We start from the raw sequence: 24770 nt of genomic DNA on the forward strand, positions 1-24770 counted from the left end.
TTGTCAGTGGAATGGCAAGAACAGGATGGATGAATAGGGGGCTGCCTTCCTCACTATCTCTGCACTGCCCTCTTCCTCTCGCCCACACAGGCTGGAACAAAAGGATTGAATATGCACCAGGTGCCGGGAGCTTGGCTTTGTTCCCTGGTATCCGCCTGGAGACCTGTGATGAACCTCTCTGGAACATTCAGGCCACCATAGAGCTGCAGACCAGCCATGTGGCCAAGGGCTGCGACCGAGACAACTACTCTGAACGGGCACTGCGGAAACTCTGTGGTGGGTGCATACCCCCCCCCGTCCCCCGCAAGCTCTACATGACCCTTCTCTGCCTCTTTCACAAGAATCTGCCTTGTTTCTTTTTATTTTTATTTTTTTTTAAATTTTTATTTTATTTTATTTATTCATTTTAGAGAGGAGAGAGAGAGAGAGACAGAGAGAGAGGAGAGAGAGACAGGGGGGAGGAGCTGGAAGCATCAACTCCCATATGTGCCTTGACCAGGCAAGCCCAGGGTTTCAAACTGGCGACCTCAGCATTTCCAGGTCGACGCTTTATCCACTGCGCCACCACAGGTCAGGCGCCTTGTTTCTTTTAATACCCATCCACAGGTATACATATGCATAGGGGTTGTGGCATGTAGTTAGGGGTTGTGACCCTAACAGCAAATAAATATGTTATGGCTAAGATGCATGGTTGTAGCACAAGACAGTCACCAGATACATTGTGGAACAATGATAGGGAGAGACAAACAGGTGGAGAATAAGTTAATTGGAGAGGTAGTTCCCAAAGATAGGTCCATCCTTTCTTTTTGTTGAAAAGCTGGAAGAGGTGGCAAGATGAACTGTAGGAGATTTTTTCTCATCCGTTGTTGGGGACCGAAAGCCAACAGAGTCTTTGCAGTTTAGATTTTGGGGGGACAGAGGTGTCGGGAACTGGCAGTAAGCTGACAGTCTGCCCAAATCCCCACCTCACTTGTTCTGTGAAGTTGCTAAAGGCTATTTTTTCCCACACTTTCATGTTAGCTATGGTGCCCGATTGTTTATATTAGTCCTATCCCCTGTGTCCCTAGGAAAGACTGGAGGCAGGTTTTTTTTATCCTTTGTTTTGTGAAGTTAAGATGTTATGTATGGTGGGGGTTTTCTGCACTTGGTAGAATTCTTGGGATGCCTTGGAAATGTGACTCTGTTTTAGTGAGATCTTTGATTTGCTAATGGCCTCACTTTGCCCTATAAATAAAGCAGGTAGGGGGTGGAGGCTTGCTTTTTTTTTTTCATTTTTTCATTTTTCTGAAGCTGGAAACGGGGAGAGACAGTCAGACAGACTCCCACATGCGCCCGACCGGGATCCACCCGGCACGCCCACCAGGGGCGAAGCTCTGCCCACCAGGGGGCGATGCTCTGCCCATCCTGGGCGTCGCCATGTTGCGACCAGAGCCACTCTAGCACCTGGGGCAGAGGCCACAGAGCCATCCCCAGCGCCCGGGCCATCTTTGCTCCAATGGAGCCTCGGCTGTGGGAGGGGAAGAGAGAGACAGAGAGGAAAGCACGGCGGAGGGGTGGAGAAGCAAATGGGTGCTTCTCCTGTGTGCCCTGGCTGGGAATCGAACCCGGGTCCTCCGCACGCTAGGCCGACGCTCTACCGCTGAGCCAACCGGCCAGGGCCGAGGCTTGCTTTTTGCAGGCTATCTCTTGCATTGCAAAGAGACCTCCTGAGCCCATCCTTTCTTTCTTTAGGTCTATTTTCTTAATTCAGCACTGTTTCCACTCAGGACCTGGAATTACTAGCCTCGCTGGTTCACGGCAATCAGTCTCTCGGTCCCTGCCTACGTCTCATTTCCCTATTTGCTGCTGCTCAGCTCTGACATGTGTGTGTTCTGGGGCTCCTGCAGGTGCTGCCACTGGGGAGGTGGACCTGTTGCCCATGCCCGGCCCCAATGCCAACTGGACGGCGGGACTCTCAGTGCATTACAGCCAGGACAGTAGCCTCATCTACTGGTTCAATGGCACCCAAGCTGTGCAGGTGCCTGTGGGTGGCCCAGCTGGGCTGGGCTCTGGGCCCCAGGACAGCCTCAGTGACCACTTTACCCTGTCCTTCTGGATGAAGCATGGTGTAACTCCCAACAAGGGCAAGAAGGAAGAGGAAACAATCGTGTGTAACACTGTCCAGAACGGTGAGCCTTCTTCAGGGTGCTGGTCTGAGAGTGGGGAAACTGGCTTCTTGTCCTGGCTCTGTCACTGTCCAGCCTGTAACTGTGAATGGGTCGCTTCCTCTCTCTTCACTTGTAAGATGGCAGTGCTAGGTATGATACTTTCTGAGAGTGCGATTTACTGCCGATATGACAAGCTGAGGTCCTCCTACTCTCCGAGTGCAGTGGGACTGCTCCCTGCCCTTCTCCCTTGCTGTTGCCCAGTCCCCTTGCACCAGTAGACTGTCCCGTGAGTCTTCTCCTATTAAGGCCCTTTCATTGTGATGGAAAAGCCTGGGTTGTGGGGTGCACCATTCTTTCTCTTCTACCCTCACCCCATTTTCCTCTTATAAGGGCTAGTTGGCTCCATCAATAAGTATGCCTCTTCCCTCAACAGCAGTGACATGTCCTTCTGGGAGAGGGGTAGGAGAGGCTTGGCTTGACCTGTTCTTTCATTTCTGCCACTTCTGTGAGGTCATTTCTCTTGACTTGAAAAGGATTGTCACCAGTGATGTTTGTATTAATCAAAGGACTAGTAATGATCTGGTGTGTGTGTGTGTGAGGGGGGGGGGGCAGGCTGGCGCATGTCCCCTCTCAGCCAATCAGAGTGCCCAAGAAGCTCTAGTTATCACCTGATATGGAGTGTGTGCATGTGAGTGTGTAAGTATGTGTATATGTGTTGGGAGGAGAAGACTGGTGAATGCAGGAGAGAATGCATGAGAAGATAAAGAGAACCCAGCGTCCTCTCCCTCCTGGTGCTTTGACCCTGTTCTTGCCCCAGGCCCTGTGTATGACCTCCATCCCCATCTTTTCTCTTCAGAGGACGGCTTCTCCCACTACGCCCTGACGGTTCATGGCTGCAGAATTGCCTTCCTCTACTGGCCTCTGCTTGAGAGTGCCCGCCCGGTCAAGTTCCTCTGGAAGCTGGAGCAGGTGAGGCTGGGGCCAGAAAGGTGGGTGGGTAGAGCTTACTTGCAGGGAAGGAGGGTCCTAGGGCAGGGGTGGGCATTTTTTGGCCCTGTGCCCCATCTTTTATTCTCTACTTTCTATTCCTGACCACTATGTCCCCATATTTCCAAAGTTTGTCTTGTTCTGTATTTCCAAAGTTTGTCTCCTACAGAAAGCACTCCTGGATTAAAAGGAAATAGGAAACAAATTACTATTAGCATCAAATGCAACCAACCATCTTTCCCCCTCCCCTTGTTTTATTTCATCTCTTTCTGATCTAGAGCCTTCACAGTACATATCTCTGACTCTCAAGCAGTTAGCATGTTGTAATGGTAAAATAACTAATTCTGAGGTATACAGACTGGGTCTGAGTCTTGTCAGGGGAACTTACCAGGCATGAAAATTTGGTTAATATGTCTAAACTTCAATTTATTTAGCTATTAAATGGGACTAATAAGAATTCTATATTCCCAGGTTGTTGTAGGATTAAGTGATGTAACAGACCTTTATACAGTCATCCTCACTTAATGACAGGGATACATTCTGAGAAATGCATTGTTAAGCAATTTTATTGTTGTGCAAACATCAGAGAGCACTTAGAGAACCCTAGATGGCAAAGCCTAGTACACACCTAGGCTGTATGGGATTGCCCATTGCTCCTAGGCTACGAGCCTGTACAGTATGTTACTGTGCAAAACCACGCGAGGGTAAACCAAACACATGAGAGAATGATACAGTCAAGACACACAGTGAACAGGAGAGGTTGAGGCTGCTGCTGGGGTAACAGTTCATACTGTTTTACAGCAAACTTTCTTTATAAGTAGAAAGAGTATACTTTAAAATAATGATAAAAAAGTATAGTATAGTATATACATAAACCAGTAACATAGTCATTTATTATCAAGTGTTATGTACCGTATGTAATTGTATGTGCTATACTGATATACATCTGTTGGTGTAGTGGGTTTGATTACACTGACATCACCACAAACATGTGAGTAATACATCACACTATGACGTTAGGATAGCTACAAAGTCGCTAGGTGACAGGAGTTTTTCACCTCCATTAGTCTTATGGAGTTACCATTGTATATATGGTTGACCGAACTTTATTCCATGCATGACTGTGGACTGAGAAGGACTCTATACTTAATAATTCTCATCGCTGTTATCCATGATGGAGGGGTAAATAAAACTGGACCAAAAAAAAGAGTAAAATCTGCTCTTGAGCCAACAGCTGCATTCTTCAAGCTAACCACAGGGACTAGTGGGGACTAATGGGTTCCCATCTCCTATTTTTCTCACAAGCCCTGGTGGAGTGGCCGATTAAGCAAATGGCTGGAAAAAGGCAGGAAGCAGAAGAGAGAGAAAGGGAAACAAAGGCCTTGAAAATCCACAAACTGGATAATTGAGGGCTGTCTACAAAAGCTGCTGTTTTTTTCTGTTACTCTTTTAAAGAGATAGGCTGCCATTTGCTACTTCTTGATCTTCCCCCATGCTGGTAATATTGGTAACATTACCTTTCTACTTTCCCTTTACTTAGCCCTATTTATTCAACAAATACTTATTAGGTATCAATTAAGTCCCTGTCATTCTTCTAGGTTCTGGGAGCCAAGGGAGTATGAGCTGGAACAAAATCTTTGCCCTCATTAAGCTAACATCTTAGTGGAGATAGATGTTTAGAAAGTAAGCAGACATAAAAAAAGAGGATAAATGCTCTGAAAGGACAAGGAAGAGACTGGCATAGAGAATGAGGGACAGCAGAGATTGGGCAGCTCACCTTGCGTTGGATGTTCGGGGAAGGCTGACTGAGATGAAACGTAAGCTTAGTCCTGTAGGATGGGAAATGGCTGTGAGGAGAGGGTATTCTTGGTAGAGGGGAAAGCAGATGCAAAGGCCCTGAGGTGGGAAAGAACTCTGCATGTTCCAAGTATAAATGATTTTGCGAAAAATTGATTCACAAAATAGTGTGTTACTCCTCTTAGAAATATGAATAGCTGTAAAGATTTACTTGTGCTCGCCTGACCAGGCGGTGGCACAGTGGATAGAGCGTCCGACTGGGATGCGGAGGACCCAGGTTCAAGACCCCAAGATCGCCAGCTTGAGCGCAGGTTCATCTGGTTTGAGCAGAGCTCACCAGCTTGGACCCAAGGTCACTGGCTCGAGCAAGGGTTTACTCAGTCTGCTGTAACCCCCCCCAGTCAAGGCACATATGAGAAAGCAATCAATGAACAACTAAGGTGCCACAACAAAAAACTAATGATTGATGTTTCTCATCTCTCTCTGTTCCTGTCTGTCCCTATCTATCCCTCTCTCTGACTCTCGCTCTGTCTCTGTAAAAAAAAAAAGAAAAAAAGATTTACCTGTCCTTGCTTTGGCAGCACATTTGCTAAAATTGGAAAAATACAGAGAATATTAGCATAGTCCCTAAGCAAGGATGATAATGCAAATTTGTGAAGTATTCCATATCAAAAAACAAAATTTACCCAAAGAGTGGAATTTAGGTATTAGGTTGGTTGCCTGATAGAATTTTTGCAAGGATCTTATTCCTTGAGCTAGGCAGGCAACAATTCACTAGTAAGCCCTGATATAGAATGGGAAATATAACGGACTGTCCCTTGATTCCTAGGAGAAGGGGAGCCATGCCTCATGCTAGTTCCTTGAAGAGGCAGTCACTGAGGGATTCTTGCCCCATCTTACTCCCCCAGGTCTGTGATGATGAGTGGCACCACTATGCTTTGAACCTCGAGTTCCCCACAGTCACACTCTATGCTGATGGCATCTCCTTTGACCCTGCCCTCATCCATGACAATGGTCTCATCCACCCGCCCCGAAGGGAACCTGCTCTCATGATTGGGGCTTGCTGGACTGGTAAGTCCCTGAGCTTCTCAGCAAAGGCACTGAAGGTTGGAGCCTGCAGTGGCACAGGATTGGTGAAGGAGCAAGGGCAGCCTGACTGCACGTTCCTGCGCATCCTTGCAGTTGGCAGGGTAACTCAGAAGGAGGCCCCCCAGGAGACCGCAGCCCCTACACCTCCCTAGTCAACTGGGCATCGCCTCTGACTTAGAGGAATTGTTTTCTTAGGCATTCCCAGAATCTTTCTGTCACTTCAGCTGGTTTCCACTTCGTTCCATCACAGCGATGATGGTTTCCGCAGCCCTGTCTGTTGTTGGAAGCTATCAGCCCTTCAGAGTCATTGGTCTTCCAACTTTTAAGCTATTTCTTTCATTTTTTTCCCGTCTGGGAGTGTGTCTGTGTAAGTGTGTGTGTGTGTCTGTCTGTCCAGAGTCCTTGTGTTTCCTCAGCAGCATATTTGGGAGTTTGTCATACCAAGGCCTGAGAGATTGAGACATAACAAAAGAAGGGTTGGGACTCACCTGAGCTATTGCAAGTCCTGCAAGGGCAGGTCAGAGCAGGGAAGACCTCTTCTTCCTCTCCGTTCAGTCTGTCCTCACAACCTTGAGCTCACTGCCACTTTATTTTTTTTCCTCCAGAAGAGAAGAACAAGGAGAAAGAAAAGGGAGGAGACAACAGTACAGACGCCACACAAGGTACTCTGTGTGTAAGAACTGGTGACCAGAGAGTTTTCACTTTAACTTTCGGCTCTGGCTCCCTTTTTCACACCAAATCCTGCCCAGCCTCGGAACTTACTGCTTCTCATGCCACTAGGGGGCAGAGCCTCCAGAACTATAGCAAGGCAGGGTTTCCTTGGAGAGTTAAGGTCCGATGGAGCCTAGCTGGATTCTGGGTGTCCCTCCCTGCCTACAGAGTGAGGTGAAGGAGATCTCTTGCTGGAACGCAGTAGCCGCACAGCAGGGAGCTCCTGTGCCTCTGAAGCTCACACACATTCACCCTGGCCTCCTTGCATGCCACTGAAGGTGCCCTGTCTTGCGATCTCCTCCTTTTCCTCCTTTTCTCTCCTCTTTCCTCCCTTGGTCTTGCTTTTCTTCCTCCACTTTCTTCCTGTCCTGGAAGCTTCTGCTTTTCATGCTTCTTCTCCCTGGTTTTATTCTCTTTTCTCTCTCTGCTTTCTCCAATCTCCCACTTAGCTTCACTTCCCTCTTTCTCTTCTTTCTTTCTTTTAGCTTCCACCTTTCTTCTTTTCAGTTTTCTTTCTCAAGCTTTCTGCTCTTTCTCTCAGTCCCTCTGCTTGTTCTGTTCCTCCTATCTTCTCACCTCCCGTCTGCCCCTGTGTTCCTGCCCTAGGAGACCCCTTGCCGATCCACCACTACTTCCACGGCTACCTGGCTGGTTTCAGCGTGCGCTCAGGCCGCCTGGAGAGCCGCGAGGTCATCGAGTGCCTCTATGCATGTCGGGAGGGGCTGGACTATAGGGATTTCGAGAGCCTGGGCAAAGGCATGAAGGTATAGCCCCTTTATCCAGCCCTCTCCTTCCGGGCATGCCCCCCTGTCCCCCGCCCATGTTCCACCTCTCTACCTCTGCTCCCTTCCTCTCTTGCCTCCTGGGCCTGCTCTCAGCTGTGTCTGTGTCTGGGGCCCAGGTCCACGTGAACCCCTCGCAGTCCCTGCTCACCCTGGAGGGGGATGATGTGGAGACCTTCAACCATGCCCTGCAGCATGTGGCTTACATGAACACTCTGCGCTTTGCCACGCCTGGCGTCAGGCCCCTGCGCCTCACCACTGCCGTCAAGTGAGTGTGGGTTGGGGCGAATATATCACAGAGCAGAGGCGGTCAGACCCTTTGGCTGTCAGAATGCCACTTTAGGCTGGGCATACCTCCCTCACTTAATGGACGGGAAGATGGGTCCCCAGAGAGAACACTTGACCTGCTCAGTTGACATAGCCTGGGCTAGACTAATTACCCAACAACTGACTCATTATTCTTTCCACTGAGCCACACTTCCAGGATTTGTGTGTTTTAATCTTCTCTGCTGATATGTAAGGTGGGACAAGGTGCTGGATTGGGAGCGAGGACAGCTGACATTAATTTCGGCTCAATACTAATTGCCTGGAAAATTTCGGGAGGATAGTTCTAGTTGCCTTACCTATTTTAACCTTGATTCATCAAGCTCTTGCAAGGTCAGACTGGATGGTCTAAGTGTGGGGGCTGGCAACCTATGGCCCTGGGGCCAAATCTGGCCTGCTGCCTATTTATTTATTTTTTTTATAATTTTATTTTTTTAATGGGGTGACATCAATAAATCAGGATACATATATTCAAAGATAACAAGTCCATGTTATCTTGTCGTTCAATTATGTTGCATACCCACCACCCAAAGTCAGATTGTCCTCTGTCACCTTCTATCTTGTTTTCTTTGTGCCCCTCCCCACCCCCTTTCCCTCTCCCATTCCCCCTCCCCCCCCGTAACCACCACACTCTTATCAATGTCTCTTAGTTTCACTTTTATGTCCCACCTACGTATGGAATAATGCAGTTCCTGGTTTTTTCTGATTTACTTATTTCGCTTCGTATCATGTTATCAAGATCCCACCATTTTGCTGTAAATGTTCTGATGTCATCATTTCTTATGGCTGAGTAGTATTCCATAGTGTATATGTGCCACATCTTCTTTATCCAGTCATCTATTGATGGGATTTTTGGTTGTTTCCATGTCCTGGCCACTGTGAACAATGCTGCAATAAACATGGGGCTGCATGTGTCTTTACGTATCAATGTTTCTGAGTTTTTGGGATATATACCCAGTAGAGGGATTGCTGGGTCATAAGGTAGTTCTATTTTCAGTTTTTTGAGGAACCACCATACTTTCTTCCATAATGGTTGTACTACTTTACATTCCCACCAACAGTGGATGAGGGTTCCTTTTTCTCCACAGCCTCTCCAACATTTGCTATTACCTGTCTTGCTAATAATAGCTAATCGAACAGGTGTGAGGTGGTATCTCATTGCCGTTTTGATTTGCATTTCTCTGCTGCCTATTTTTGTAAATAAAGTTTTATTAAAACACAGCCATACTTGCTCATTTGCATATTGTTTGTGGCTGCTTTTCCACTGTGATGGCAGGGCTGAGTAGTTGGGACAGAGACTGTATGGATGAAAAACTGAAACGAATTACTGTCTGGCCCTTCACAGAAAAGGTTTGCTGACCTTTGAATTTTAAGTGCATGATTTTGAATTCTTTAAAAGGAAAGTTATATATTACTTCAAGGTGTAAGTATATCTGGAGTTTAAAGATAGAGATTACTTGAGAGGTAACGAAAGCATAATAGGTATGGGCATAGAGTCTATTATTAGTTTTTTCACATTAAGCAAATGCCATAAAGCAAGGGTAACAATAGAATCTAACTCATGGAATTGTTATGATAACTGAACGACACAATCCAGATCAAATGTCTGGCAGAGTGCCTATTCTGCAAATGTTGGCTCTTATTATAAAGGAATTTTCACCTCTTAGTATATGGTTTATGGGGCAGTATTTAGGAGATACTGCCATCTAGTGGGTGGATTCGTCAGGATTCTTGAGTAAGTATTGGTTCTCCCTTCCTCTGCCTGTTTCTCCATAAGCTGTATAAGATAAATGCCTCTGGACTTGTCCCTCTCCTGAGAAGAGTAGTTTAGAGAAGGGAGGTCTCTGAGCCCTAGACAGTGACTGGGTGTGATTATCAGGCCTCACCATTAGAGCGGTAGAAGGTGGGTGCGGGGCCTTTTAGGAGGTGGGCTGCTGGTCTGTGGTGTGGTTATGGTGTGGAGCTGAAAGCTACAGGTAAAAATGAAGTCATGTGGGCACAGATCAGAGCGGAAGATGTACCCACCATGTTCAAGTCAGAACTCAAGTCGGTGAAGAACTGTCATCCAGTAAAGAAGGACTTACTTCCCTCTCAGTTGGCCAAGGACCAAATCAGAAGGGAGGGCTCTATCTTTTAGCTTAGGGTGGAGTTCTGCAAAGGTCACCCCTCAGGGGGAGGAGTTGACACCCTCTTCGTTGATGGGCTCATCTGAATCCTACATGTGTGCCCAGGAAGAGGCTTATACAAGGGCTGGGAACTGACTTTGGTCCTCTAGTACAGGAAAGGGGCCCAGTTTTCTTTCTGAGCCTAAGAAAGAGAGAACTTTCTTTTCTCCATTTCTAGGGCTTCCATGTGGTTGCTTAGTGTTTCCCTAAAACTTCTTTGAGGTTGTGGGAGAAAATACAGAGGTTTTGTGCGTGAGTGTATGAGTGAGTGAGACAGGGAGGGACAGACACCTGCCAGCACCTCCGTTCCTCTGATGCATATCCTTGCCCTGGTCCGTGTGGCTTCCCTAACTTCCAGTGTTCAGTTCTTGGGCCTCTCTCCATTTAAAACCAGGTTTATACAACTGTTCAGTGAATGCATGTTTTCCCTAAGGTTTTTTTGTTTGTTTGTTTGTTTTTCAGAGACAGAGAGAGAGTCAGAGAGAGGGATAGATAGGGACAGACAAGCAGGAATGGAGAGAGATGAGAAGCATCAATCATCAGTTTTTCATTGCGACACGTTAGTTCATTGATTGCTTTCTCATATGCGCCTTGACCAGGGGCCTTCAGCAGACCGAGTAACCCTTTGCTCAAGCCAGTGACCCTGGGCTCAAGCTGGTGAACTTAGCTCAAACCAGATGAGCCCGCGCTCAAGCTGGTGACCTCAGGGTCTTGAACCTGGGTCCTCTGCATCCTAGTCCAACGCTCTATCCACTGTGCCACCACCTTGTCAGGCTCCCTAAGGTTTTTATATTTATTTTTTTAATTCTTATTTTTTAAAATCTTTTTCTTAGAAAGCCCATCTCCTTGTGGCATTAACCCAAGAACAGATGCTACCCCATCTTTTTCTCTGGCTTCATCTTTTTTCCATAGCTCTTGAATTTCTACCAGCTTGCTATAACCTTGACCTAGAAGCTCTTACAGCACCTCAAAAAAAAAAAAAAAAAAAAAAGAGCGAAAGCTGAAATAATGAACTTCAGTGCCCAGACTACCCCCTTCCCCTGAATTCTCTATGTCTGTAATTGTATCTCTGTCCTTGCAGTCCCGGGATTAACACCTCTGAGTTATCTTGGGTTCCTCCTTCCCCTTCTCCTCCATGCCCCATCAGTTCCCAGGTCACCCAGATCCCACCTCTGTGCCACTGTCCGGACTCTGTCTCTTCCTTTTCCATTTCTGCTGTTACCACACCAGCCCAGGCTCTAATTCCCCTCACCTGACCTATTGCAGTAGCCTAACTACTACTGGACCCATCTGTAGTATTCTAACTTCAGTTTACCCTGAAGCTGGCTTCGTGATCTTAAATCAGAATTTTCATCCTCACACATCTCTGATGAAGAAGACATCAATGGCTTTGTTTTGCCCACTGCACAAAAATTGCACTCAAAGCTCTCAGCCATCTGGCCCTGACCTTCCTGCCTGATGCTCCCATACCTACCCTGAGTGTGCTCCTCACCTCTGTGATGTAGAGTCCTCCTTCCTTGACAGGATAGCTCACTCCTTTTCTTCTTTTTCTTTGATTTTGAGGGTACAGCTCACTTCTTCTTTTTCTTTGATTTTGAGGGTACATTGATTAAAGCTGGGGGAAGTGAGACAAGGAAAGGCTCATGATAGAAGAAGCAAAAGGAGAGCCTATGTGGGGCTGCTCTGGCTCACTGGAAAGTCAGAGAAGAGGGGGCCTCGGAGACAAGGTCAGGGGGTAGGAGAGCTGCCACTGCCCATTGCTCCCCTGGTTGTGAGTCTCGTAGGGTCCCTTCGGGTGTAGGAGATGCACGGCTGTGGGGGAAGAAAGGCATGGGCATGCTCCCAGGAGGGAGGGCATGTGCTGCTACTTTTCTTGATTGTCCCTGCCCTCCCTTGCCCAATGTCCTGTTCCCATCAGAGCCAGGAGTAGTCTCTCCCTCTCTGAATTCTCATGGGTTTTTGTTTGTTCTTCTCAGGTGAGAGTGGCCACGCTTGCCCTTGTTTTCAGGTTTGTGTGCCCTATCTAATCTCTAACGTGATCACTGGTGCCTTCGGATTGGGGCCATCCTCTTGTTCTCTTTTGTGTTCCTTTCGATTGCTCATAGAAGTGGGAATGTCTGTTGGAGCCTGTGCTCCCAGGGTCAGCTGGGGCTCTTTTCCAAGAGGCTTTGATCTGGGCCCTAAGATTGCTTAGGGCCCTACTCCTCATGACACAGGAGCTCAGTAAGCCATGGGTATCAGTCAAATCAGGAACTCTGAGCTCATTATGTCTACTGAGGCTTCTTCCCTTCTCTCTTTTGGCTCCAGCCGTCGAGCTGGGCATGCTCAGGCATGCTAATAATGGTCCTCTTAGCAAAATCAGTTCAGTTAGCAAAAGCATGTGGACCATGGGCTTGGGCCATGGTTGCCCCTTAATTAGCAACTCCCTTATGAAGAGTGCTTGTTCAAGGGGACACTTCTTTATGCATAAATTTGTTCAGTGCAAACCCAAATGGTGGCTGCGGTTTAGTGGAAAGGTTGTGGACTTGAAATGAGATAAGCCTCGATTAAGACACATCTTTCTTTTCTTTCTTTTTTTCATTCTTTTCTTCCTCCCTTCCTTCCCTCCTCCCTCCCTCCCTCCCTCCTTCCCTCCTTCCCTTCTTTCTTCTTTCCTTTTTTGACAGAGACAGAGACAGAGTGAGAGAGAGGGACAGAGAGGGACAGACAGGAAGGGAGAGAGATGAGAAGCATCAATTTTTTGTTGTAGCTCCTTAGTTGTTCATTGACTGCTTTCTCATATGTGCCTTGACCTGGGGGCTACAGCAGAGCAAGTGACCCCTTGCTCAAGCCAGTGACCTTGGGTCCAAGCCAGTGACCATAGGGTCATGTCTATGATCCTATGCTCAAGCCAGCGACCCCATGCTCAAACTGGTAAGCCTGCGCTCAAGCCAGAAGAGCCCGTGCTTCAGCTGGTGACCTTGGGGTTTTGAACATGGGTCCTCCGCATCCCATTCTGATGCTTTATCCACTGTGCCACCACCTGCTCAGGCAAGACACATATTTCTTATGTGGCCAAGATGCTTGATCTAAAAGTTTTGCTTTCTTATTCATATCCTACAGCATTGAAATAAAGTTAAATGAAGTAATATGGATAAAATACTTTATAAACCAGTAACTACTGTGAGAATTATTATTAACATGGGATGGGACTAGAGGGCTCCTGGGAGCGTGTTCCTGAGATGATGCACTGTTGGTTGATTTAGCATGACTGAGTGTTCTAGGGAGAGTTTGTATTGGCACCAAGATCAGTGAGGCTTCCTGGGAAGGTGGAAGCAGGTCTAAGATAGTCAGATTAGTTCCCTACCGAAGTGTGTTACTCTGATGGTTAAAGGGAATGAATGGAAGACTCACCAAGGAGGAGGACATCTTTTGATAGGTCCCTGCCCCCCTTTGTTGTTGAATATTTAGGGGCACGTATCTGCCAGATATTGTACTAAACACACTTAAAAACAATAACCTCCTGGATAGAGAACTGTTTATATATGTGTGTATGTACATTGTTATAAGCTCAGCTTATAAAATATAGTTTGATAGATGTTCTATAATCTTGGGGTAGGGTATTGATGATGTGGTCACCCCTTAGGTCAGGGTTTCCTGACTTTCTGTCCTTGATCTTTCCTGTAGTGGCGTCCTCTGAGGAGACGGGATGTTCCCTCCAGCGTTGCTATGGGGTGGTAGTGGTGGTGGTACAGAGATACTGTCCCCCTTTCCTCCCCTCACCCTCCCTATGTGGGGTGCTCTATGTGGAGGCGGGAGCCCAGAGGGATGAAACGAATATTGATTACAAGGGAGGTTTTGGGGTTACAAGCTGTCTCTCCCCATTTCTCATATAGGTGCTTCAGTGAAGAATCCTGCGTCTCCATCCCTGAAGTGGAGGGATACGTGGTGGTCCTCCAACCTGATGCCCCCCAGATCCTGTTGAGTGGCACCGCTCACTTTGCCCGCCCAGCTGTGGACTTTGAGGGATCCGAGGGGGTTGCCCTGTTCCCAGATCTTCAAATCACTTGCTCCATTTCTCACCAGGTGGAGGCCAAAAAGGATGAGAGTTGGCAAGGCACAGGTAAGGATGACCTCAGGGAGTGATCTCATCCAGGGAAGGGGTCCCTAGCATTAGAGTGAGGGGGAAAATTGGGCTGGATGTGAACGAGCAACTTCATCCTGCATTTACTGGACTAGAACCACTTACTATTAGGAAGAAGAGCCAGTAGGAGGCCCACAAGGGTATGGAAATTGTTGGGTAGTGGTGTTCTTAAAACTGATGCTGACTGCTCTCTGGGAATGACCCTGGAAGGGGAGGAAGAGTGGCCATGAGGTGGGCCTTCAACTCTGTCTGACCCAATTCCTGACTCTCTCTAATCCAGTGACAGACACACGCATGTCAGATGAGATTGTGCACAACCTGGATGGCTGTGAGATTTCACTGGTGGGAGACGACCTAGACCCAGAGCGGGAAAGCCTGCTCTTGGACATGGCTTCCTTTCAGCAGCGAGGGCTGGAGCTCACCAACACATCTGCGTACCTCACCATTGCCGGTCAGTGAGCCCAAAGGCCTGTCTTCTTTTTCTGTGTGTGCTCCTCCCCATAATCTGGGAAATACAAAGGCCCCCCTTCCAGGCCCAAGGATGTGGCCAGGTGACGTTTTGCACTTTCCCAGCCTGGAAGATGCTTTGGCTTCCAGGTTGCTGCTAGAGGAAATGTATGGAGGTTGAGGCTCAAAACGATCCTTTCTCCCTGCTTCCCTCTATGGCCTGGCTCACTTACACCCTTCCTTAGGCTCAGTTTTCTCTGACTATCTTCCTAATCTTCTAGCTCTTTGATACCAGCCATTCTGTCTGTCTTCCATCTCATCGATCTCACGTCCACAGCAGAGCTTTCAGTTAGAGATGATCTAACTAATGGTCATGATTTGAGGACTTCCAAAGGAAGCCTGCTCTTCTTCAAAGACCCTCCACAAGGGAGGATGGGAGCTGATAGGCATAACCAGTCCCCTCCTGTTTCCATTTCCTTCCAGAGCCTGCCTGATGACTTCCGTGTTTCCTCCTCTCTCCGTTTCTCTCCTGCCTGCCACCCTCCTAATGTTTGCGGAGTCTCCTGATTTCCTTCTCTGCATCCCTACTCAGAAGCCACAGAGCTATTAAAGGAGAGCGGGGCAGGAAATGCAGTCTGTCCCAGCCAGTTAGCTCCAGGTGGGGGGTGGAGGGGAACATCTTATCTTCTGAGATCTCAGGTCCCATCTTTGTGGAAGGGTGGGACTAACCCATTCTAGGCTAGTGAGAGTCAGAGAGAGAGTCCGGCCCTGGGCCTCTTCACGGGCTCCAGCACCGAGCTGCTTCCTCCTCCCCCAGGGGTGGAGAGCATCACTGTGTATGAAGAGATCCTGAGACAGGCTCGTTACCGGCTGCGACACGGAGCTGCCCTCTATGCCAGGAAATTTCGGCTGTCCTGCTCGGAAATGAATGGTCGTTACTCCAGCAATGAATTCATTGTGGAGGTACACAGAAAGTCTCCTTCCTTCCATGCTGCCCTCCACTGACGAGGGGCCAGGGCAAAGTGGACTGAAACCGATAGGGGGTGTGAATGACTATTACAGCAGGAGGACTCCTGGACCCGGTGGAGGGTGGGGAAGCAGCAGCTGTGGGGCAGTGGTTCAGAGATGGCTTGAGAGAGGTGGTGTTGGGACTGGGAAGGAGTGTGTGCCCACCAAACCCTCCGTCCCCAGGTCAATGTCCTGCACAGCATGAACCGAGTTGCCCACCCTAGTCACGTGCTCAGCTCCCAGCAGTTCCTGCATCGTGGTCACCAGCCACCTCCCGAGATGGCCGGACACAGCTTGGCCAGCTCCCACCGAAACTCGAGTAAGTAAGGCTGTGCGGGGTGGGTGGGTGTTGGGGGACTGGGCTGGGCCCCGCATCCTCCCGCTCCACCCTTGGGAGAGGAGGGCGGGATAGCTCAGTGAGTTCCCTTCCCTGGACCCGACGGCTGTGTTCCAGTCCCTTTATGCCCGTGGATCATTCACTTTCCCTTGTGAAGAATCTGAACTTTGTGTCATTGTCGGGGTGCTCATGCTTGCAGTCACAAAGTCAGTGTGGGCTTTAGGCAAAACCTTGGTTGTCCCCGCTGCCCTCCCACAACAACATCAAATTAACCCTGGGCCTAGGGATCCTTGGTAGTGAAGTTATCAGTTATTTTTTAAGCACCTATTATGTATTAGCACTGTCCCAAAGTACTATTAGGAACATAAAAGAATGATAAGATACATACAATCCTTATCCTCAAGGGGAAAGTTGATGCTATTACATATGTAATGATGTGCTATTTACAAAGTCATTAGACTATTTCTTTTTTTCTTTTTTTTTCTTTTCCTTTTGTATTTTTCTGAAGCTGGAAACGGGGAGGCAGGCAGACAGACTCCCGCATGTGCCCGACCGGGATCCACCCAGCACGCCCACCAGGGGGCGATGCTCTGCCCATCGGGGTGTCGCTCTGTTGCGACCAGAGCCACTCTAGCGCCTGGGGCAGAGGCCATGGAGCCATCCCCAGCGCCCGGGCCATCTTTGCTCCAATGGAGCTTCAGCTGCAGGAGGGGAAGAGAGAGACAGAGAGGAAGGAGAGGGGGAGGGGTGGAGAAGCAGATGGGCGCTTCTCCTGTGTGCCCTGGCCGGGAATCGAACCCAGGACTTCCACACGCCAGGCCGACACTCTACCACTGAGCCAACCAGCCAGGGCCTAGACTATTTCTAAAACAAAATATGCAAACATGCAAATATTCAGATGGAGTGCTGCCCTTCAGAGCAGTCTCATTCCCTGGCCGTGCCCCTTTACCAGTGATGCAGTTTTTTAATTCCCAATTTAAGATTTGCTTAATTGTAGAAAAACTAGAAACTACAAGTATAAAGAAAAAAAATCATCCATAATTCTATCACAGAGAGGAAACTATTTTTAATATGGTATATTATGTGTCAATTTTTTTTCTATACCTATTGTTTTTCTTTTTACCAAGTTGGGATCCATTTATTTTGTAACCTGAGATTTATACCAAATACAAAATGAGTCTTCTCCAATATTATAAAAAACTGCAAAATGAGTCCGATGTTGCTAAAAATGGTTTTTAGAATCCTTTTTTAGATTGCTTTCAAGCCGATGTAGGGGATACATTTATTTTACTTTACTGTTTTGGATACACCTTGCTTTGGGCCCAGTTCAGCATTACCCAACTTTAGCACCCACTTTTGTCAGAGTTGGCGCTGGATGTCATTTTATGTTGTCAAACATTAAAGCCATTCTCACAGGGCACAGATTTGTCACTTTGAACAAAGTCAAAAGGTGTATCACAGGCTGTGAAGGCAGTTCCTTAAGGAGCTCCATGAATGCTTTCTTGGAAGAAGCACGTGGTTAGCAAACACCACCCTGCAAACAGCCCTCCCCTCAGTATAAGAATAGCAAACACATCAGTGTGTGCCAGGTGCCATGCTCGTGGGCTTCACACATATTAACTCATTTAGTCATTACAAACAACACATGGAGTAGAGACTACAATTACCCTCTTTAAAGGCAGGGAAATGGAAGCCCAGAGAGGTTAAGAATCTTATCCAGGTCACACAGCCAGAAGGTGATAGAGCCAGGATTCAAATTCAGGCAGCAGTTGCAGAGTGTGTGCTAACCATTGCTTTTCATACCCTCTCCATTTATGTTTGATGTTTTCAAAAACTATTATTAACCTTAATACTTTATAGTTGCACCCATTTTGGGGGAGTTTGAAGGGCTTCCCAGGGCTTCTTATTCAGTCTGGCTCCCTCTCCCTGGGCAGCGGCCACTACTACGCAATCCTTTGTGTTTCCTTTTCCCAAGGACTGGCTGGCTCCCTACTTCCTTTTGCAGAAGCCTTTTTTTGGGGAAAGATTTTATTTATTGATTTGACAGAGAGAGAGAGCAGAGGGGTGAGGAGCAGGAAGCATTAACTCACAGTAGTTGCTTCTCTTATGTGCCTTGACGGGGCAATCCTGGGGTTTCAGACCTGCGGCCTCAGCATTCCAGGTTGACACTCCATCCACTGCGCCACCACAGGCGGGTTTTACTGTGTGTTACTGTGACACACTGTGGCAGGGCAGATGGAAGCAGGGCTGAGGAGGGAGCACAAGGCATAGCCCAGTTGCAAACATTCCAAGAAGCTTCACTCGGTCTTTAGTTGGTAGAGACGAGAGAGAACTAAACCTGCTTTTGTTAAGGAGACCCTCAGGGCCAGCTTCTTTCTTCTTGTGACTCCCTAGCTCTTTCTCTAATCTTTCCCTGGGAATGGGCCCACTCGACCTTGTCTGGGTTGGATGCTGGATCCTGCTACACAGATTAGGCCGAAGGTAGAGCCGGATTGGCATTGTTGCTGGATCTGTTGAGATGTTCAGTTTTTGTTTTCTCTGGTATGAGGTCCTGGCGGCCAGAGAGGGGGTGGTCAGGCTAATTACACCAGAGCTCCCTCCCCTCACCCTCATCCCCCAGCTGCCTGGAGGTGATTGTAAGTGCTGCCCTCGCTTCCTCTCCCCATTCACTGTTCTGAGATGATGTCCAGGCCAACCAAGCTTTCTCTGAGGTCCTAATAGAGAGCAGTAGCCTGCTTTCGCTTTTTCTCTTATTTTGGCCCAAGTATTGTGCAGAGTTCATAGTTCACCTGGGGTCACTGGTGATTGACATTTCCTGAGCTAATCAGGAGATCCACTCATAAAACTTGGTCCATATGTCTCCTTACAACGGTCCTTTCCCTACCCCTCCCAACCCCGAGAGTAATGTTACAGAACTATGGCTTTGCAATGTTAAATTCCTCCAGCCATGCAGAAGCAGTAGGAGATACTGTTTTTCAGTGGATAGGAGGTTAATTTTTCTGAAGCTTCCAAGTGCATCAGGAAACAGGTCAGAGTGAAGAGGGGCAGTCAGGGAATGCTTTGTGGCACATGTAGAGTTTGAACTTGGACCTTGAAGGGTAGAAGGGATTTTGCATGGCCATGAGAGAGAATGAGAATTTGAAAATCGGGGTAAGTGGTTGGTTTACAGTGATCACGGTTAGGGAGAATAAAGTCGGAGAAGGGTGAGACAAAATGATAAAGACAATATTTATCTAGTCATCCAAAATTTTGATGCATGCCAGAGTCCCCTGGGGAGCTGTAAACACGTTTGGTGGTTAGGTTACGCTCCCTACCTGCTGACTCAGAACGTCTGGGGGTGGGAGCCAGGCTTCAGAGTTTTCAAAGATCCTTAGATGATTCCAAAGGGCAGCCTTGGAACCATTTCCCTACGTTGTTTCCGACGGCTCTGCAGAAAGACCTACAATGTAATAGGATAAAGTCAGAAAATGAATTAGGAAGAGCAGAGGAAAGGACAAAGATGAAAGAAGCATGAGATGAAACCAGCTCATAAAATACATATTCTGAGAGACTGCAGTTGCTAGAGTGGGTCAGAATTTTGACCTTGAGCTTCCTTGTAGCTAAAGCAAGAGGGAACCTGAGCAGGTTACGAAGGTCAAATGGAAGGAGAGAAGCAGGATTTCAGGAGAAGCCCTGGAACCCAGGGCAGAAAGAAATTTCTCCGGAGGGTCTTCACAGAGGGGGACCTGCGCAAGGCACCGGACAAGGCTCCCCATGGGGTCCTCACCATCAGCTGAAACCACGAGTTCACATGGCCCATTGGCTAAAACAGCCCTTCATGTTGAGTGCGGAGGTTATGGAAGGTCAGAAGTAACGGCTTAGATCTAATGCAGTAAGAAAGGTTGATTGTAGTTTTAAAATTCTTGTCTGTAGCTAATTTAAAAATCCTTCCATCTCCCTGGCCTCCTGGCTCATTTTAAACTAATTAACCATGCTCCTTGGCCTACAAATAGAGTGTCTGCGTTTTGTCTTTCCTGCGGTCATTTCTTAGGCCTGGCAATAAACCTGTGATTCCCTTCACTAGGCCAGGGGCTCAGAGGGACAAATACATTTGATTAAGGCACAAACCAGAAGCTTTGGCTTGTCATCATTGTGCCCTAGAGCAAGTTCACCTGCTGTGGCCTCCACTCTCAGGAGAGGTCTCCACTCCTTCTAGAGCCTGGGCTTAGCTGCTGTAGGGACATTCTGCTGGTGGGACCAACCCCTTCTCCTCCAAATATTGCTCATTAAGGTGAAGAATTGAGAGGGACTATTTCCTGCAGAGGGGCAGAAAGGTCATCTCAGTCTCCTGCTTCTCCTCCCCCACCTGCAGGCATTGAGAAATGCTGATCCAGCCAGGCCCGTCTCTGCCCTAGAGCCAGAGCCCAGGGAGCCTGCTGCCCTGCTAGGCAGAGTCAGCTCTAACTGGAGAGTGGCCCGAAGTGGGCTATGGGTCGGGTCAGCCCGGGTACCAACTTGGCAGAGAGCCATCAGGGCGGCCTAAGGGAGGTGTGAGGCTAGTGTGCCTGTTCAGGCAGGGCGTTTTCCACACACCTGGTTGGCCCCGGAGTGAGTGGCAGTGTGCGTGTGCCTGTGCTGGCTGCTGCGAGGAGGGGACTGTGGCAGGGTGTGTGGGGCGCCTGTGCTGTGTGCTTCTCCGCACTCTTCTCTATCTCTTGACATGTGAGTCTTGGAGGCTGCGGGTAAATTCAGGACCGGGAGGTCTCTCTGTGGCTTGGAGCATAATGTGTGTGTGACACATACATGTAATGGTCCCTGAGCAACGGGACTGCTTAGAATCTGCGCTTCCCAAAGCCTCTGGTCGTTTGAGCTGTTGTGAGCAAAACCAGTGGGGAGGGGTGCGCACCATGTGGGCTGTAGTGACCCAGCTGCCTGTGAGGGCCCTGGGTCTGGGCATGCGCATGTGGGAGCTCTACCTCCAAGTGCCCCTGCAGCTGTGCGGTTTCCTGCTTCGCCTCCTCCTGCTGCTCCGAGCGCTGTGTGTGTTTGTGCAGGAGTGGTGCCGGATTGGGCTCAAGGCAGCCCCTGTCTGTGGTGTTTACATCTTTCTGCAGGGGGTTGCCTGGGCTGCCCAGCTGGTGGGGAGCTGGGTGACACTGCACCTGTGGCTCTTCTCTGCCTTACTGGAGACCCTGAGATGTGTCCTGCGGACCTTGCCGTGTGAGCAGGCTGCCAAGTGGCTGGTGCAGGCAGCCGTGTTGGCCGGCAGAGGCTTGGCTCGGGTGCAGAGTATGGCGACCTTTGTCCAGCTGTGTGCCCACATGTTCTTCGTGGGCATGTACATGTGCATGCACGTCTGCTTCTCCACTATCAGCTCTCGGGTCCGTGTGAAAGTCAACATGCCCTTCAGTGTCTCTCTGCCCTTTATGGTCCATGCTCCCCTGAACCTGGGCCTCAGAGTAAAGATGCAGGGCCAGGAGCATGACAGGGCCAAGGGGAAGGAGTGTATTCCTCTGGGGGAGGTTAGGGAGGAGCAGAAGCCCCCGATGACCAGGAGCCCTAAGCCCACAAGGAGAAGGGAGGCGGCACCACGCAGGAGCGAGCTCAGTTCAGGTGGGTAAGCGAAGGGGCTGCTTCTTGCCTCTTAGACCTGTCCCCAGCTTTGGACGTTCTCTCCTCCACACCATTAAGCCCATGTAGCTGCCTCTCTCCTTCCCCCACTGGACACTGGGCACTTCAATCCGAGGCTCAGTGGTCCTGAGAGGATGACGTGGGGTGATTCCAAACCTTGCCTTTCGCCTGCTGAGAACAGGGCTGCTCCTGAGAGCGTTGGGCTGGGAGCCCGTTTCTTCCCCTGCCCTTGCCCCCTTTTGCACACCTTCCTCCCACTGTCTCTTTGTCCCTTTGGTCCTGATTCCCTTCCAGCTGCTACAGGGTGGTCCCTTCTTCTGGGCATCATGGATCCTATCTTCTCTTACTCAGACACCCCCTGCCCAGGGTCCTCCTTTCTGCGCCCTGTGCTGAGTCCCCTCCGGTGGGCCTGGCCAGAGTCTCCTTACCACATGCTCTCCCCGCAGTGGTCCCCAGTGCAGCGACTCTCATCATTGTGGTGTGTGTGGGTTTCCTCGTGCTCATGGTCATTCTGGGCCTGGTGAGAATCCACTCCCTTCACCGCCGCGTCTCAGGGGCTGGCGGGCCCCCAGGGGCCTCCAGTGACCCCAAGGACCCTGACCTCTTCTGGGATGACTCCGCTCTCACCATTATCGTGAACCCCATGGAGGTAAGTGGCCCTGGGAGTGGGGAAGTCTACAGGGTCAAGATTCAGCTGCAGCACACAGAGCAAACACCCTCTAAGGCAGTGGTCCCCAACCCCCAGGCCGCGGACTGGTACCGGTCCGTGGGCCTTTTGGTACCGGTCCGCAGAGAAAGAATAAATAACTTACATTATTTCCATTTTATTTATATTTAAGTCTTAAGGATGTTTTATTTTTAAAAAATGACCAGATTCCCTCTGTTAGTTATATCTGTCTAAAGACTCACTCTTGACACTTGTCTCGGTCGCGTGATACATTTATCCGTCCCACCCTAAAGGCCAGTCTGTGAAAATATTTTCTGACATTAAACTGGTCCGTGGCCCAAAAAAGGTTGGAGACCACTGCTCTAAGGAACAGCCAGGCCTGGGGAAAAGTGCCCGTGGGTAAGAAGGAGAGGTTTGGACAAGGGAGGAGGTGGGGGTAAAGGGACTGAGAAACTTGGGCCCTAAAGGAGAGGCTGTGGGGTGTGTTCGGCGGCTGAGCCCCTCTCCTCTTCACCCCTGCCTTCTCCAGTCCTACCAGAATCGGCAAGCCTGTGTGGCGGGGGCTGCTGGTGGCCAGCAGGAGGACGAGGACAGCAGTGACTCAGAGGCAGCTGACTCACCCAGCAGCGATGAGAGACGCATCATCGAGACCCCCCCACACCGCTACTAAGGCCTATCCCCTCCCCAAACAGAGAGAGAATTCTGCCCTGGTGAGACAGAGACCCCCCCTTCCCCAAAGAGAAGGACATTCTGAGAGAAGAGAGACCAAGGGAGAGAGCTTGAATCATCCTTTAATCTCAAAATCCCCGTGGGCCCCACTGGAGGCCACCCTCCTCACCCCAGCCCACCTCCCTCCCATGCCTCTGGAAGACTACTATTCCCCCTGTGGAAGACGATAGTGACTACCTTTTCTGCCCCGCAGGGCAGCCTTCCCCTAGCTCACTCATGGCTGTTTCTCCCCCTACCAGCCATGCTCTATTGGGGGGCAGGGACAGTAGCAATGGCAGGGGCCTGGGTGGTACTGAAGGAACCCTTCCCTCCTCTCCTGTCCCTGAGGCCTTCCTCCCCGCAGCTCCCTCCGCAGGGCCTTCCTGCTTCTCTTACAGGCCCCCACCTCTCTGTCCATTTCACTCTGGGGACCCCTGCTTCTTTAACGTGCCCACTTTTCTTCCTTTGTTGTCCTCTTTCCCTCCTGTCCTTGCCTGAGGTCCTACAGCCCCTGGCCCTTCCTTCATGGCCTGGTCATGGCTAGGTTGTGGGGGTGGGAGCGGGAGTGGGGGCCCTAGTATATTATATATAATGTATATTTTTTCATGTTGTCGTGAGCACAGCCCCTGTGTCCCTGTGCAGCTCACAGCCTTGTGTGTGCGTGTGGCATCGTCATGTCCTGGGGTGGGTGGTAGGGGGTTGGGTGTGGTGAGGAAGGGGACACACCTGAGAGTTTTCAAATAAAACAACCAGAAAAAAGTTCCGTGAGCTGCCTCCAGCCTGGCTGAGCCCATGTGGGCCCTGTGTGGGTGGTGTGCCCTGAGTGGGAGGTGGGCCCTTGGGTGTCAGGGCCCGTTGGGGTCTCTGAGCAGGGCTGAGGTGAGGGGCACAGGGCTGGTCGTTTTGGGTGCTATCACCAGGATGTCAGGCCACAGGGAAGGAAGTCAGGGTCAGATGGCTCTCACTGCTCTCTTCCCTCAGCACTCTGGGAAAACAGAGGTAATTCAGGGGATGCCACAGATGCCTGGGCTTCCTGTGGTGACTGCCAGTCCTCCCCATCTCTTAGAATACACCGTGTGCAGCACATGGGCTCCTGGCTGCGGAGTCCAGGACTTGCAGGCACGCAGCCCTGCTATTTGTAACGAGAGAGACGGGCTCTGAGACGTGTTCCGAGGTGGTAGGGAGCAGTGACTGGAGGGGCTTGTTTCAGCAGAGGGACCTGGAGTGGAAGCATTCTTCCTGTGCTGTCCCTGCCCCAGGAAGTACCAGGGGTCCAAGACTCAATTCCTTTCTGTGGGATGAGGGGTTTGGAGTATCAGTACGTTCTCTGGGGTTCTTGTTAACATACATGGGATGGAGGTGGAGCTCACTAGCCGTCCCATGCCCTACCCAGTGCCCCATCCTTACCCATGGCTTCAATTACCAGCTATGTGAGGATGCCTCCACATATATTTCTCCCAGCCAGACCTTTTTTCTGATCCCTATTTACAACTACCTCTTGGCATGTCTACTCAGGCACCCTGTGCCTCAAACTCAACCTTAGCCCAAATTCTGCTCTAATCTGGGTTACTTCTCCCTATCCCCTTTTGCCCAGTCATCTGAGCCAGAAACCTAGATTTCTCCCTCTCCCTTAACCTCATGTCCAAATGGTGATGAAACCCTATCATTTTTACCCCTTAAAACCTCTCAGTATGTCTGTCTTTCTCTTCCCCCTACTGCTGTTACTGTCTTGATTCACAAACTCTTCAATATAAGCCTGGCCCGTTGCCAGGACCTCCCACCTGTTTTCCTTACCTTTGGTGTCTTACCCCACGTCAGCCTGACTGGGTCTGAATGACCTTTCTACAGTGGAACTCTGGTTATGCCAC

At 49.5% G+C, this 24770-nt stretch overlaps 1 protein-coding gene and 1 non-coding gene across 2 annotated transcripts in view; both read left to right on the plus strand.

Moving 5' to 3' along the window:
* Positions 1-23587, plus strand: part of CLSTN3 (calsyntenin 3) — a 29154-nt gene extending 5567 nt beyond the window's left edge. The window contains exons 6-18 of the mRNA XM_066261271.1: positions 91-276; positions 1887-2168; positions 3004-3116; positions 5840-6002; positions 6626-6682; positions 7338-7495; positions 7633-7781; positions 13878-14104; positions 14406-14576; positions 15390-15535; positions 15764-15899; positions 21974-22176; positions 22724-23587. Of these exons, the coding sequence (XP_066117368.1) occupies positions 91-276; positions 1887-2168; positions 3004-3116; positions 5840-6002; positions 6626-6682; positions 7338-7495; positions 7633-7781; positions 13878-14104; positions 14406-14576; positions 15390-15535; positions 15764-15899; positions 21974-22176; positions 22724-22864 (2132 nt within the window). The 3' untranslated portion in view covers positions 22865-23587. The remainder of the gene's footprint in view (positions 1-90; positions 277-1886; positions 2169-3003; positions 3117-5839; positions 6003-6625; positions 6683-7337; positions 7496-7632; positions 7782-13877; positions 14105-14405; positions 14577-15389; positions 15536-15763; positions 15900-21973; positions 22177-22723) is intronic.
* Positions 5501-5604, plus strand: LOC136321670 (U6 spliceosomal RNA). The gene has a single exon (XR_010728809.1). It is a non-coding gene; the product is annotated as a U6 spliceosomal RNA (small nuclear RNA).
* Positions 23588-24770: the final 1183 nt, after the last annotated feature.

The sequence above is a fragment of the Saccopteryx bilineata genome, chromosome 1 (assembly GCF_036850765.1).
Source record: "Saccopteryx bilineata isolate mSacBil1 chromosome 1, mSacBil1_pri_phased_curated, whole genome shotgun sequence".
Classification (NCBI taxonomy): domain Eukaryota; kingdom Metazoa; phylum Chordata; class Mammalia; order Chiroptera; family Emballonuridae; genus Saccopteryx; species Saccopteryx bilineata.